Raw genomic sequence first — 15,335 nt, forward strand, 5'->3', positions numbered from 1 at the left:
TATACTCTCAGGTATTAAATTTTAAAGTCACGCGTAGTTTTCTTGCTTGGAATGAAAATCAGATATATTTCTAATTAAATCCCATCACCCCTGCCATCTCAGGAATGACAGTGAGTGGCATTTGTGCAAGCAGAGCTCCAGGTAGAGATTCTAGCCGTTTCTGAGAGTCAAATGCCAAGGGATTTCAAAAGGCAACCATACAGTGGTCTAGCAGGATGGGGGAGGATGGGGGAGATGGGAGGAGGATGGGGGGAGAGCAGGAAGCAGGAGGGGGGAGACAGGTAGTGGGAAGGTGCAGGGAGCAGGGGTTGGTTTTCTGATACGTTTTAGCAATCCAGACGAGTTCTGGGATAGAATTTTATGGCCTCCTACACAGTGTGAACATTGAGCCTCAGTCTCTAGAGATATTCTGTACGTTTAGAAGAATAATGGGCTATCTCATCCTGTACATGCTGCACAGGCGGAGAGGGCATTAGCCTACTACTCCCTTTGTAAGACCAGCTGGCACTGCATCCCTGGATATTGGGATTAAGGCAACAGCTCTATGGAAAAGGTAAACATTTTTAGGCATATTAAAAGATAATGAAGTTTCATTGGTTTCAGTATCTTATTTGTATTATCTCTATTTGATAGGCCAGGTTTGCAAGAATCCATAGTCAGGGTGTTTATTTTGCTGGAAATGAAAGACTCCTATCTAGAAGCCATGTCTGTTGTTTCTGCTAAATGCAAACAATTAATGCCCAAGTGTCTTGCTCGCGAATTCTTTACTCTGAAGAATTAGACCTGAATCCACATTGCTTCCTTTTTAGCAACTCTCCTTTAAAAGGACATCTGAATTCTTGATTGCTCATGTATCTGCAGGCTCACTGGTGCGGGGTTCATATTTGCCAGTTCCAAAGAGAGCTTCTGCTACCTGACACAACAGATCATGTGTTCTCTCCCTCACATGCTGACTTCATGGCCGAACTTCCTTACCATTGTTCTCATTTCCTTTTGAGCAATGCTTTAATGGATCTCACAGTCAAACCTGGGTTTATTGTTATTGACCCTAAACACACGGCTCTAATCCTTTTGTCATTAAAACTGCAGCCATGCCAGAATGCTAGCCTCCTTCTTTTCCTAGTTCGCACCCTTCGGGGTGGAGTCCTGCAGGTTATTCTCCTAGGCTTGCCCAGAAGTGCCTCCCGAGCACACACTGGTGTCATGGTACACTGTGAGCTCCATTTTCTTTTCCCAATTCATAACCTGTTGGTTGGTAGACCACCTTCAATCTTATTCCACACTGACTTCTGAATGAAGTCTGAAGAGAAGATACAATTATTTTCTACTTTGGCGTGTCTAACTCTAATTCCCAGAATTAAATTTTCTGTATTCAGCATCTCTGAGTTATTCAAAAGCATATCATTTCTGTCATTGAAACCAATCCACCATCCCTTCCACTCAGCCCAGGAGATCAGCCACCCAGCCAGACCTCTCATCCCCCCCACCTTGCAGAATGTCTTGCAGGAAGGTCCTTTGTGAGCCCCACTTGCCCCTCAATGCATTTATTTAGCTTCTGATACTAATGTTTTGTCAATTGGGGCTGTGATGCACAGTGAAGTTTGATTGAGATGACTGGCTTATGGTGCTGCTTTTCTATTAATCAGAGTAATTGAAAACAAATGGTCACGATCCATTTTAAATTGAATATTGAGACTTTCACCGATGATTATTAAAATGCTTTAAAGGAGAAAAATGTTTTATTTTAAATAATATAATGCCTGTGCTTATTCATGTACTATGGTATTTTAATTAAAATCTAAGGTTTAATAAAATCAGGGCAGTGTGCAACTCTATCTCCTCAAGCATAGCGTTTCAACGTGTAGGGACCTTTAACCTCTTCTCCTGTAGTAACCTTGGGACATATAACTAATTAGTGTGGATATAGACACATTGGACTATATATTAAATTAAATAGTATTATTAATAAATAAATATGCATGAATATTATTCATGTGTAAAATGACAAGAGCATGTAATATGTGACAAGACGGTTGGAAGCGGAGGCATCTAAGTGAATTAAATCAGGTATAGAAAAGTCGAGGACACAGAGGAAGATAAAGATCACCACAGACTGTTAGAGGGAATTCCAGAAAAGAGAAGGCGAATAGTGGGTTATAATGGTTTTTATTTTCCAAACCACCAAATGCTGTAGCTAGACTATTAAACCTCTTGCAGTAAAAGTACCCAAATCACACAAAAATCAATCCCAATATCATTTGGCCAATGCTTCTAATTGGTTTTTTAGTAAAAGTGTGTGATTAGGTCTGTGTTTTTTGGAGAGCAGCTTAAATGAGAGTGTGTGGTCAGATAGTTCATCTCCATTGCATCTGTAAATAGTCCTCTCCATTTGAACGGGAGCCTGCTACCCTGATGGGCTCTGTAGAGCAGGAGGAATCTGTGCACTCCTCCAGTGTCTGTGCTTGTCAACAGAGTATCTGTGGGACTGCCCCTCCCACCTGCTTGCCCGATGCCTGTGGCTGCAAAATGAGTTGTTCTGACAGATACTGTACGCACAGATGGAGACTGTTTTCTCATTTGCTGGTACAAGAGCTTAGAGCAGTCCCAGACATGAGATGGGTGTTCAGGAAATATTTGTTGAGCCAATATATGTGCTGGATGAAAAACAGATGAGTGGGAAATAAGAACACAGGTTGGAAAATAATCGGCAGAAACCTTAGACATGTAGAGATTGGGAGTCCTTTTCTGAGGGCTGGCTCTTCCAAGCACCGACATTTCCAGAGCATCCGTAGGCCCTATAGCTCGCAGGGAAACAAAGAATTCGAAATAAATGATTAAACCCCTTCAGCTCAGTTGCTACTCATGGCTCATTGCTGATTGAGAAAAAAAAATTATGTACCATTTCTACCTTCTCAGGGATGCTGTGGCACAATGAAGGATGAAAAAGGAGAAAAACTGATTCAGGCTTTATAGAAAAGTACCTCATTTGAAAATATGATTCAGCGTATAAGTTAAAATTCCTCTCTCGTTGAATCCTTACACTCACTAATTCCACGCACTGAGTGCCTAGACATGTTACCATTGCTGTCTCCTGAATCTCTCTTGTGCACGAACCACAGGGATTCATTTCAGTTTTCATGACAACCCCAGGCAGCATGATGTTTCCCCCATCCAATTCCTGAACATCTGGAAACATCTCTGCCTGTGTATAACCAAACTAAATAGAGTTCTGTCACATTTTGCTGCATCTTCTACTTTAATTGTAGGCAATGGGCAAAATTAACACAGTCTGCATTACTATATTAATTTATTAATTATTTATTACATTAGTTAATTCATTAGTATATAGTAATAAAATGGTACGACACTAGGACTGGAAATAAGCAAGGGCTGCGCTCCGTGGAAAGCATCTTAATGCAAGTGTAAATGCTATAGGCGTGAGAGAGCACTGAATGGACACTCTGCTGTGCACAGAATAGAAGAATAGGTTAAGTGGACGGCTCCCGAAAGAGGCTGACTCTCAACTGAGATGTGAGGGAGAGAGGCTGTCCAGACAAGCCAGTGGCACTGGAGGGAGAGCCAGCCCTCCATCTGCTGGGAATGGCAACAGTCTTTGCTATGGCTCAAGTTTGCTCTGCAGGAAAGAGGTGGGACAGCCTGCTGGGAGGAGGGGCAGAAGCCAATTATAAAACACCTGCTCTCCAGGAGAACCATTGGAGACCTGGAATTAGGAAGGCCACTGCCCGAGTAGCAGAATGGATGGAAACAAGCAGAAACTGGAGGCTGGCAGGCTATTTAAAGACACAGCAATGACAGCCATGGAGAACGAAAAGAGAATGTGTACTCTGCAGCTAGAAATACCATGACCCGGTTATTTATTGTCCTCTGTCTTTCAGATTTAATGTGTTTAAGGCACTTACAATGTGCTGGGTCCTTATGATCATGTGTTGAATCATTTGTATCTTTTAAACCTGTGCCCACTGATTGAGATTTTCTTTTAAATTTTACTAACAAGTTTAAAGTTTTATAGAATCATTATTTTGGATTGAAAAGTAAATTGTGATTTATTAGAGTCGAAAAATTAGACAGCATAATTATTTCCTATGTCCCTAACTAATGAATATGTTGAAGTCAGAACAAGTCATGCTCCTTGTGGCTCGCATTCTGAAAGGTAATACGTTTGTATTTCTGTACAAATCTTCATACCTTCCTGTACATGAGAAAAATATGAACATTTTTAATGCCTGTATCCATGTATATGTGGACTCTGTTCTATCCCTGTACAACTGATGGTATCCCAAGCATATCTACTTGGTGTTGTTTTCAAAGTGACTTCATACCTGAATGTGATAGGACTGTATATGTAATGACCTGTGGTTTAAGCCCGAGTTTTTCCCTGTCTCTCGTTTGAACAATCTATGGTGTTGAAACCAAACGCACTGCCTGCAGCTGCAGCAGACTTAAATACCGTGTGTGTCAGGGCATCTTATCCACCCATTTTGAAGTCACCAGGCAATTCATTGTTCCAAAACTGGTTGGCGGAGCCCCATAAGCACCAAGCAGCATGTGGTGCCTTGACAATGCTGCCCGTGTCCCAGGAGCCTTGTTTTGCCCTCCTTCGACCGTGCTTCGTTAGTCAGCTCCAACACTTTTGATCCTTCTTTGAATTCAGCAATCCAGATTTATACGGAAACACTAAATTCCTTATGCTCTTGGGCAGTCACAGACCAAAGGAAGAGATTTTCCATTTCTAATTTGGCTTGTGTTTCTCAGCTAGGGTTTCTTTTTGGTCTTAATAGTATCTTGTTTGTAGATAGTTGTATATCTATGGATGTGTGTGTATTGTCCCTAGAATGATGTGAAAACAAGCATCTTTCATTCACCTTACTCGAATAGAGCATGCCAATGCTGTAATTAAGGAGGGATCTATCAATGTGATTTGAAGACCCCTGGGAACATCTCATTTATGTAAAAATCATCTCCTCCTCAAATACAGTAAACGGCTCCTTAAATAGATACATACACTCACTTTAGCACAGTGTTAGCGATGAAAATGGCGTAGTAAGACTGATACCTGTATCCTTCATGAGATCCACAAGCAGGAAGTTAAGTATTGTTGGACATTCACTGAGATCTAGAGCGAGAAGAGCACAGGACCATTTCCTATGCAGCTGCTGAGGGACCAGGAGAGACAGGCACAAGCTCCGTCACCTCTGCTCTGTGTGGCAGGCTCTAAAGGTCTCCTCAGTGCCGGCCGAGGAAGCCTGGTTTACAGAGTGCAGGTTGCCCCGGGCCCAATGACTGCTTTAACAGAAGATGCACATTCTGTACGTGGGTGGCCAGTGTGTGAGAATAGTCCTTTATTGCACTACATACACTAGCATGCTCATTTTAAAAGTCTCACGGATTCCAAAAGAAAGACATCACTAATGAGAAATTTGAACACATGCATAAAAAAATTATCCTCCATTTGGAGTCCTTTAAATTTGGTCTCAAATGCATATTCATTTCTATTTGGCTTCCAACTGCATTTGTATGCTCTTAGAATTTATGCATTTTTTAACTCACAGATTTTTTATTTTATTTTTAAAGTCTAAGTTAAACAATCTATAGATCATGTTTAGCTATTTTAATTTGTTCAGCACTTAGCAAGCAATCTAGAATATTGCTCTAATTATAGAAATTGAGGTCCTCCGAGTTTATTTCATTTTCCCTAACCAGTGTTCAGAATTCTAACGTGCATACTTGTTGGAACAGAACTGCCAAGAGGAAGTATTCTTCTCAGATTTGAAGTGAAAGCGTCCTTCCTTTCCGAGTCCACGGAGTTTTATAATAAGAATACCTGAAGTGGGAGGAGTGGAAGGAATGAGATTTCAGACGGAGTAGTCTTCAGATGCCTGTAGAGGAAAGAGGCGTGGTTTCTTGAAGGGAAACTAAAACTCGCAACAGTAGCATAATGATGCTGACCTGTGTTAGGAGACATGGGGTCTGTGAGAGACTTCCGAAGACAGTGTGGTTAGTTCAGCGGGGTGAGAACTGTGAAGAAAAAGAAAGATGAATTCCGTCCGCCAGCCTCTTGGACTTTGACGCCAGTGGTGTTGCCATCCGGGTTCCTTAGAACAGGTGTGCGTTACATGAGCAGAACAGAGGTTAAATGACTTGTTTTAAGTGGGGACATGATTGAAGATCTTCAGTAATGTTACTAATAATGTATTTGATATTCATACGAGGAAGAGAAAAACTCAAAATTTTGAAGGAATTAAAAAAATAGCAACCTATTTTTACCTTATCCACTTTTCTTATGTCTGTTATACAAAATTCATACACCCTGCCCACAAACCTTTCAATTTTTGTTTTATTTAAAGAACTATGAAATCCTTCAATTACTAGACACGGCATTAGATCCTAATGTCTTCTATTTCCCTTCCCTTTTTCTTATTGTCTCGGATTAGAAAGTGGATTTTCCCTGAGCCCTTCCCGTCTGCTCCCCAATTTGCAGATTTCATTAAAGTGGAACAGCTGTGCCCTGGCCCTTGGCCAGGTGCACAATCTCTGGGAAAGGAAAGAATTGGGGAGCAAAGCCAGAAGTCTCAGTAACCCGAGGGGTAGAGAATTGACAGGGACAAGAGCCTTTTAATATCTGTACCAAATTAACTGGAGGAATAGGGCTTATCTCCTTATCGGGGTCCCCTGTGCCTCAGAGGTTGCTGTCCTCCTGTCCTTAGTAGGAGGGGGATCCCGTGCCTGAGACGTGATTACAGAGATTACATTTGTTCCACCCATCTCCCTTGGCCTTATTAATCTTTCATTTACATTGGGATTAGATGAGATTCCATTAAGCAAATCCACTGAATAGATTCATTTCTTTTAATATTTATGCACACTCTCTGGTTCTTAAAGTGGATTCTTTTTTTCCCCTGCCCTTAATTAGATCAGTGAGTTTTTTCTTATTAAAATTTTTCTTCTTTCTACAGATTAGGATAGATGAATAAAATTAGAGGCATCTGGCTCAGCTCATCTGTTAAAGGGAACCCAAGTGACTACTGTATTTCCTATGCTATGAAATGGACGTTTGATAGCAAGACAAAAGCTAGCAATTCAGGCTGGCAACTCAGTTACAGTTAGAGTCTAATACAACATTAATGGCAACAATAACCCCCCTTCCAGAATCTCCACTATTCTGTGTCTGCTCAAAATTAAGAGCGGTAGAAGGGATGACATTTCATGGCACCTGTCTCCCTTTGAAAGCCGAGCTGGCTGATTTCTCTAGAGAATAAAAACTATCTCAGAAGATCTGTAACTGAAATAAAATTTCCTTAACCAAAAGATACTAAATTGCAGCTTGAAATACTAACATACCTTAACATAAAGAAATAGGATTTTAAAATGTATCAAGTTGCATTTTGAGTCGTTTTATTAAGGCATTTTATTGACATTAATCATTGACAATACAGCTTTTTAAGTTGTATTACATACATTTGAGCAAGACTTCTCAACTTGGGCACTACTGCCACCATGCTGGATAATGCTTTGTGGCTGGCTCCACCCTATGCAGTGTAGGCTGTTTCCTGTACCCCTTGCATTGGTCATGACAGAAGCATATGTCACATTTTCCTGGGGAAGGAACCTACCTCTTAGTTGATAACCATTGTGTTACCAAGGAATATGCAATTCCTTTATTCAGGGTTTAGATAAGACATATGTATACTTGTATATAGTATATGCTCTTTATATACAATAGATCCAGTCTAGTATCTCTGCTGAGTTATTGTATAATTAGCTTGACCGTAATGATAATTTTGTAGTGTATACACATATCAAAGAATCATTTCACTACATACATACGTACGTACACACAACACACCAACACACTTTTCAAGTACTGATAACACTATGAAAATAATAATCTATAGTTGGCTGTATTTATAATGTTCATGCTTTCTAAAGGACTTTAATGCATGATGAGGCCTTGAGTTCTGAATAAATCAACAGAACACATTCAAATTTAATGAAATCTTGATTAAACTTAAAAAGAAACAATAATTCATCCTTTTATTGCTTGAGGCTTTCAAAAGAAAACAAAATCCCGAGCTTGTCAATGGCTGTGCGTTCTGTCTTGACAGGGTGTAGCTTAGCGGAGTCACATACGCTGGCAGAATCAGCAGCACTGGAAGAGGCTGCTTTTGTGCTACCGCAAATTGGATTTTTCTTTCTTCCCTTGAGAAGCCACACTGAACAATAGAATACTCTTAACAAGAGGTTGCCGAAGACCAAGGCCATACATTTGAAAACCCAAGTGTGTGAAGAATAGGGATGGATGCTTGGCACTGGGAATCAATTATCAGTGAAATCCTGTCGTGCCGTACAGAAGAGACCCCGAAGTCAAGGCTGTTCTCCACATAGTCACTCGGAGTTGGCCTCTATAAAGAACTTCATTTGTACAAAGTATGATTTTCTAGCAGCTAAAAATACCATTTGTGGAAAAATAGCAGATTATCAGAGCCAACTTTACATTTATTCTCAACATGAGCAAGAGACCAGAAATTTGTATGGATGTAAAATTGTATTATTTTTAGGATTCAGAGAAAAGGTAGGGCCGATTTGAATGTGATACATAGTACATGTGCTCTCTGACTGATGTGTATCACAGCGTAACTAAACATAGTGCCAAGCAAATCAGAGAGAGCCTGGTAGAAATATAATCCATGTTTTAAAAATTTATCTGTCCAAATAGATAAGTTATGATTTTCGTCCTGAAAGATCGACAGTCTTGAGCTGGAGAAATGGCTCCACAGTAGGAGCATGCACTGCTCCTGCAGAGGAACTGGGTTCGGTTCCCAGGGCCCACATCTCGTGGCTAACAACGCCCTGCAGCTTCTGTTCAGGGAGTCTGATATCTTCTGGCTCCCAGAACACCTAGACAGACAGACAGACACACACACACACACACACACACACACACACACACACACACACACAATTTTTGAAAAAAAAAAGATTTAAATATTTGAACTTATTTTGAAACTGTAATTTTCTTGTTAATTTATGAATAGTATTTACTATAGTTACTTCATTTAAAGAACTTTTAATTTTGATGTCTTAATATTGAAATACTGTGACATGTACTGTCAATTGCATTTTGAAGACTTTATAATAAGTAATTCTAAGCAAAATGTTTTTTCAATAAGTCCTTGAACATTAATAAGTCCGAGTTCTAGAAACAGTTTTTATTATAATATCATTATCTAAATGAATAATCTCTTGGGCCCTCTGTAGACATAATTCCTGAAGATGAATAGTTTTCTGAAGAATGTGGGTTTGATTTTTCTACCATGAAACAGAGATGATTTATATCTTTTCAGACTTATGTTGTCAGGAGAATAGAAACAAGCAATGGCCACCAAGACAAGAGGAAGGGCAAGGCCACCAAGGGCAGTCAGCAGAAAAAGGATTTCCACATAGAAACCTTTAACTTTTCTGATGTGCTATCTTGTAACTAATTGTAACCACAGGGCTGCTTTAACTGCACCTTCCCACCTGAACTCTTTACAAACAGGGAGAGGGGAGGACTTGCAGGGGAAGATTGGTTGATGGCCTGTAAATGTGTAAATGACACGGAGGAAGAGGGAGGATCTGTGATGGAGGCTCAGGCTGTGCTCTAGCTCTCTGATTCCTACTAAGGAGCCACGGGTTGTCTCAGCATCGCCCACCCTGAGAAGGGTGATATGGTACAGACATACGGACTGGCAGCTGTGCTGCACATTAGTAATTCTGGACGTGCTAGTCTTTATTCATTGCAAAAGGAAAATATATCAATATCAGGTTATTAACTGTGTACTAACTAAAGATAGTGTATAATCTGTATTAGAGAAAAGTTGGCTGAGTGGCCAAGGGTCTGAAGCTGCATGCACACTTGTTTTCTTGCTTGCTTTGGTGCTTTGTATATATGTTCTAATACATTCCTTACATTTTAGGTATTTTCAGTACAATTTGAGAAAAAAAAAACTTGTGCTGTGGATATTTATCTTAACTTTCTCAGGATTTTGTTTCATAAGGAATTTGGAGGGTGCATCTGAGGAAATGATAAGAATGCAAATGTGGTCCAGCACCCTCTCTGTAAATCTCTGGCCATAGGGCTGCATTGAAAGACTGTGTGCGTTGTGACGCTGCTGTCCTGCTGTCTCCCAAGAGGTGTATTATTTGATTTGCACTCTGGTGGCTGACCTTTGTGTATTGACTTTTGGCATAAGACATGCATGTGTAATTATTCTGGAACTGCCAGAATAATGACTCTGTTCAGAACTTTTTATATCCAATGCCTGTATCCTGATACCCTGATACACACCGGGTGCCAAGCTTCTGTCGTGCTAAAGTGAGGGGTATGTATTATCACCTCTTGCATTCTGAGTAAACTTTAAAAGCATCTCAAGGGCCTCATATGCCCTTGTACTTCATATACGTTGCTCATTTGTAGGTACAGTCATTTTGATGAAAACACTTAGAAATATATCTATAATGTTGCATCCAAAGAATTATTCAAATGTGTCGACTGAGATTTTAAGACAGATTGCCACAAGAATAGCAATATTTCAGAGTATAGCTGTTTTTCTCAATGCATAATTGTAAACTGTAGGATGTGCCCATCCCTACTATATCATAGTTGTTAAGATACCTAATAAAAATAAGAAAAAATAGCAGTCTAGCAAACAAGTAAAACTTTAATAATAAAATAATTACCTGTTTCCCATTGCTTGTTGTGAAATAGAGTCAAGGAAATTGAAAAGATAGAATAGTTTCTATAGTAAAGGAAGTGTTTAGGAATCCTAAATAAACATTATGATTTGTCCTATATAGTATTATTATACTGTGCCCCTCTCTGTGATGATTTGTATAATACCTTAAATATTCATGAATGTTATCAGCTCAGGTTATCTATATGAATGTAGATTTCCATATAACTGGCCCCTTGGTGTTCATGGGATCAAGCTTTGGAATATGAATTGCTCAGTATCCCAGATGTACCATGGATCTGACCCAGCTCATGAATATTCACACACACACACACACACACACACACACACACACACACACACGATCTTTCTGAAAGTAATCACATACATCAAGATTGAAATCTCATTAGTTTCCCATAATGAGAGCTCCATCAGGATGCTGGTCCCGGGTTGGCTTTATAATTCCATCATGCTTTTTGTTTTCTTTAAATTAAACAAACAAAAACGGAACATTCACAAATAAACATGCTATGTAACTTTCTTTTTACAGGTTGATGTCCCTTTATTGGGAGATTCTTTTAATGAAAATTAATGTATTTTTCCATATAATATATTCTAATTATGGTTTCCCTCCCCCTACTCTTAGTTCCTCCCTGCCTCCACTCCCCTTGGATATACCCCTATTCTCTCTCTCTCCTTAGAAAACAGACAGGCATCTAGGATAATAATAAAATATAATAAGATTTAAAAAACAAATCAGAATAGAACAAAACAAGAAAACAGAAGGAAAAAAGCCCAAGAAAAGGCAAAGTATTTTTTTCATTTTAGCTTCATAAAGCCTGCACCTTATTTAATTGTTGTTTCCTATTGTCATAGAGAAGAATAGAGAAAAAAACAGTTACAGGAATTAGGAAATATTTTGCGGTAAACGAATTAATGGCACGGAATGTTAAAGCCGTTGGAGCACGGCTAGCTGAGTGATTAAAGGATGCTTGCTTGCTATAAATGTGCATGCTCCTAAGAGGAAGGGCTCGCATCAGCTGAAATCATTTTCATCTGTAGAACATGCGGAATTAAAGCAATGTCTTCCAATTGAGGCTTAAGTAGCGATTCTCATATGTGTGTTGACACCAACACCATTCTGCTGATCTGCTCAGAGTGTGGCGTATCTTTTACATCAAGGACAGGAAACACATGAAATGCCCAGACCTCGTTTTTGTGCAAGGGAAAATTATATTCCTTCATCTTTTTTTAAAACATAAGGCTTATATATCCCAAGCTGGCTTCCAGGGATGACCTTAAACTCATGATCTTTTTACATCCTCTACCCAAATGCTGGCACTGTAGGTGTGCTCTAACACACAAAGTTTCTTCCATTTCTGAGAATCAAGACAAGGACCTTAAATATGCCAGGCAGGCAGTGCACACAGCCACTACCCCAGACTCCCCGAGAAACTTTAACCGTCATGTGGTTATGCTAAGATCTGGAATCCTCGTTCTGGATATTCTTCCAGACTACTAAATGACGTGTTTTTTGAGTACCTCCCTAGATCTGTAAGTCGTTATACTCCAGCATCTAAGTTAATCACATGGGCCTTGTTATCAACATGTTCTAGTTTTATTAACCGAATGAGGAAGAAAAAAATAAATAGTATTGCTTTGGATGATGTTGATGAAGCGTTGGCTGACTAGTCTCCAGTTTCTAACATTGATATTATCAAATTTCCTAATGACGTTTTCCCCTGCCGATCTGTATACAAGTTTTTAGTATTCTGTGAGCACAGATGATAAAGGTGCTCTATGATAATCATGTTTTTGTTGTTTTATTTTTAACTCTGGTACCCAAGTAATTTGCATGAATATACAACAGAGGTTCAGTAGAACTTGAGGGTTGCACTGTTTAAATTCTATTATAGACCCACCCCTGAGAAACCCAAGAGATATAAAACCAACTTCATTTTCTTTGTGTCTAAGGAGCTCTTGCTACTTTGTACCTGGGAGTCATTTTATACCAAAAAAAAAAAAAGTGTTTAGGAAAGTCTGAAGTCACGACTTTGTCACAGCTGGGAAGGGGTTTGGCACTATTACCTAAAAGCACAGGTGCGAGATGCTGGTGAACATTTCACCATATTTGGGCTTTGGGCCAGTCACCCGTTCTAACTGTCAATCATTGTCAGTCATTGTTGAAACCTCGTTCTGTGCTTACAGCCTTTCAAGTGCCAGTAACTGACAGGATTTTATAGCAGACAATAGGAACATGCAGCCTATGTTTATAAAATAATGGTAATGTACACTTGAATAAATTTATTATTTTTCCTGTCTTTTCTAGCAACCATAGTGTTAAATGAACTCAACTGGACAAGTGCCTTAGATGAAGTTTTCAAGAGGAACCGCGACGAGGACCCTACCTTGCTGTGGCAGGTGTTCGGCAGTGCCACTGGCCTGGCGCGGTATTATCCAGGTACGTGTTCCGAGATTCAGCCAATATGGAGAGAAAATGTGAATACTAGCATTAGAGATACCTGTTAAATGCCCTTTTGTACAGTACTTTTACTGGTGGCGCAGCCACAGATAGAGTCCCCCTTGGATGGCACGTACCTCTGTACATACAGGCTACATTATTCAACCTAACGGATTAAAAAAACTAAATAAATAATTGGGAAAGGGATTGATGATGGTTTCTGGCAGGAGACATGGTGAGGACATGGTCAAATACCTCTCATACATGTTTGAAAATGCCCAAATCCATAAAATTATTATGAAAAAGCATGTAACATTGCTCTAGCCTGATCATAATTATTTAAAGTGAAGTACTCAAAAAGTCATTAGGAACAATGCTGCTGCCTGGTCAGGCTACAGTGTGAGACTGAGCGGAGATACATAGGCATGAATCTGAGAAGGAAGACACAGAGGAAGCCAGGAAAGAACACTCCATGGTTCAGGTCCAGCCACACAGCTCAGTACAGCAATAGATGGGCTTTTAGACCTGTGTTGAACGCTTTCTCTCCAAGATTCTGCCCAAGAGTGGAAGCTTATATTTCAAAAGCATTAGTACTTTTCCTTTAGCCGAGGGATCTGCATTTGTTAAAATGAAGGGGTAAGAAAATAAGACAGAAAAACACTGCTCTCTTTGTCTGTATCGTGTTGCAACCAATTCTTAGGCCATCTCAGTGTTCATGCATATTCAGTGTGCGTGGGTATATCTTATAAACTGAAAGAAGTGTTGTTGTAATGTTTTTTATTCCTATAAGGAACCGTAAGGAGTGATTAAACACTACCTGATAAGACAAAAGCAAAAAGTAATCAGGGGTTCCGTCTGAGCGCCTGTGGGAAAACTTGAGGAAAATGTCTGTTCACGGTTGAAGGCTTGCCACAGTTAGCTTCAGCCCGTTCTTACAAGTCCAGCATGTGTTCTTTCTCTCAGAGGCCTGACCTGGGACACTGTTTGCAGTGGACACAGTAGGACTGCAGGATTTTCTTGCTGCTGGTGGCGGTGGCGTTTTGCTTTGTTTTACTATTTAGTTTTACTAAATGTGCTGACAACTGAATTTGTCATAGTGAAACGCTAGAAAAAATTAATAGAATAAAATTTTATTTTATCTTGCATTGTATAGTAATAGAAGTAAATGAAATATTTGGGCAACATAAACAGGTGTGGTATTCTTAACCTCTACGTGATTGCAAATGGCAGATGGGGGAATATTGCTAATTTCTTTTTTCAAAGTTCTGGTACACAAGCAAAAGCCATGTTTAAATTAGAAAGCAATCACAATAATATCTTAGGTTACAATAATGGTGGAATTTCTCCTCGTGGAAATTTTATAAAATATAATACACCACTTCTGAAACTCTTGCTATATGGTAAATGTTAATAATTATTTATATGGAGCTTGAAATAGAATGGAAAAAACAGCAGCACTGTGTACATAATAAACCTGATATGGTAATCTCTAACTTATATCAGACCTTGTCCTAACGCCCCCCCCCCCCAGTAATGTGCAGGTAAATTTATCATTAACTAATAGCATCATATACATTTTGAATCTTCTAAAAACATTTACCTCATTTAAATTTTCATAAACATTGGTTGGAGAGAAAGGAAAAAAAGCAGTGATTGAAAATTAGGATATTATTGTGAAAGCAAAGGACCAAGACCAGAGAGAAAGGAGAGACAGGTAGAAAGACAAAGTGGGGCCATAGACAAATGGGATTAGAAGAGAAAGTGCGTGCACGGAGGGAACACAGGAAGAATGATGCTGAAGAGGACTGTGGTACCCGAGTGCTTTCGACAGGCACTTGTTATTAAATATAACATGGAATTCTTACCTGTATTAACTGCGTTCTATGAGTCTTTTATAATGAATGGCTAATTAAAGTGTTGGTTCTTTCTTATTTTTAATACTAACCAAAAATTTTCAAGTGTCTTGATATTTGGTCCTAATATCTTGGAAAAGAGCTTTACATCTTTAATTTATCCAAAAACCAGCGATATTCTCAGAAGGCTAGCTGTGAAAGCCAGGCTGGACCCAACCACAAAACCTCATTTTTTAAAATAGGGTTTGACGGGCAAACTGACTCAGCAGAAGACTGCCCTGCTGAATTCAG

At 39.4% G+C, this 15,335-nt stretch overlaps 1 protein-coding gene across 2 annotated transcripts in view; it reads left to right on the forward strand.

The window, feature by feature from the left end:
* The window catches only part of Cacna2d1 (calcium voltage-gated channel auxiliary subunit alpha2delta 1), a 428,064-nt gene that overhangs the window by 296,784 nt on the left and 115,945 nt on the right, over positions 1 to 15,335 (forward strand). For both annotated transcript variants that reach the window (XM_038315276.1, XM_038315275.1), the window contains exon 7: positions 13,060 to 13,191. In XM_038315276.1, coding sequence (XP_038171204.1) covers positions 13,060 to 13,191 — 132 coding nt within the window. The remainder of the gene's footprint in view (positions 1 to 13,059; positions 13,192 to 15,335) is intronic.

This window comes from Arvicola amphibius, chromosome 18 (genome assembly GCF_903992535.2).
Source record: "Arvicola amphibius chromosome 18, mArvAmp1.2, whole genome shotgun sequence".
Classification (NCBI taxonomy): Eukaryota; Metazoa; Chordata; class Mammalia; order Rodentia; family Cricetidae; genus Arvicola; species Arvicola amphibius.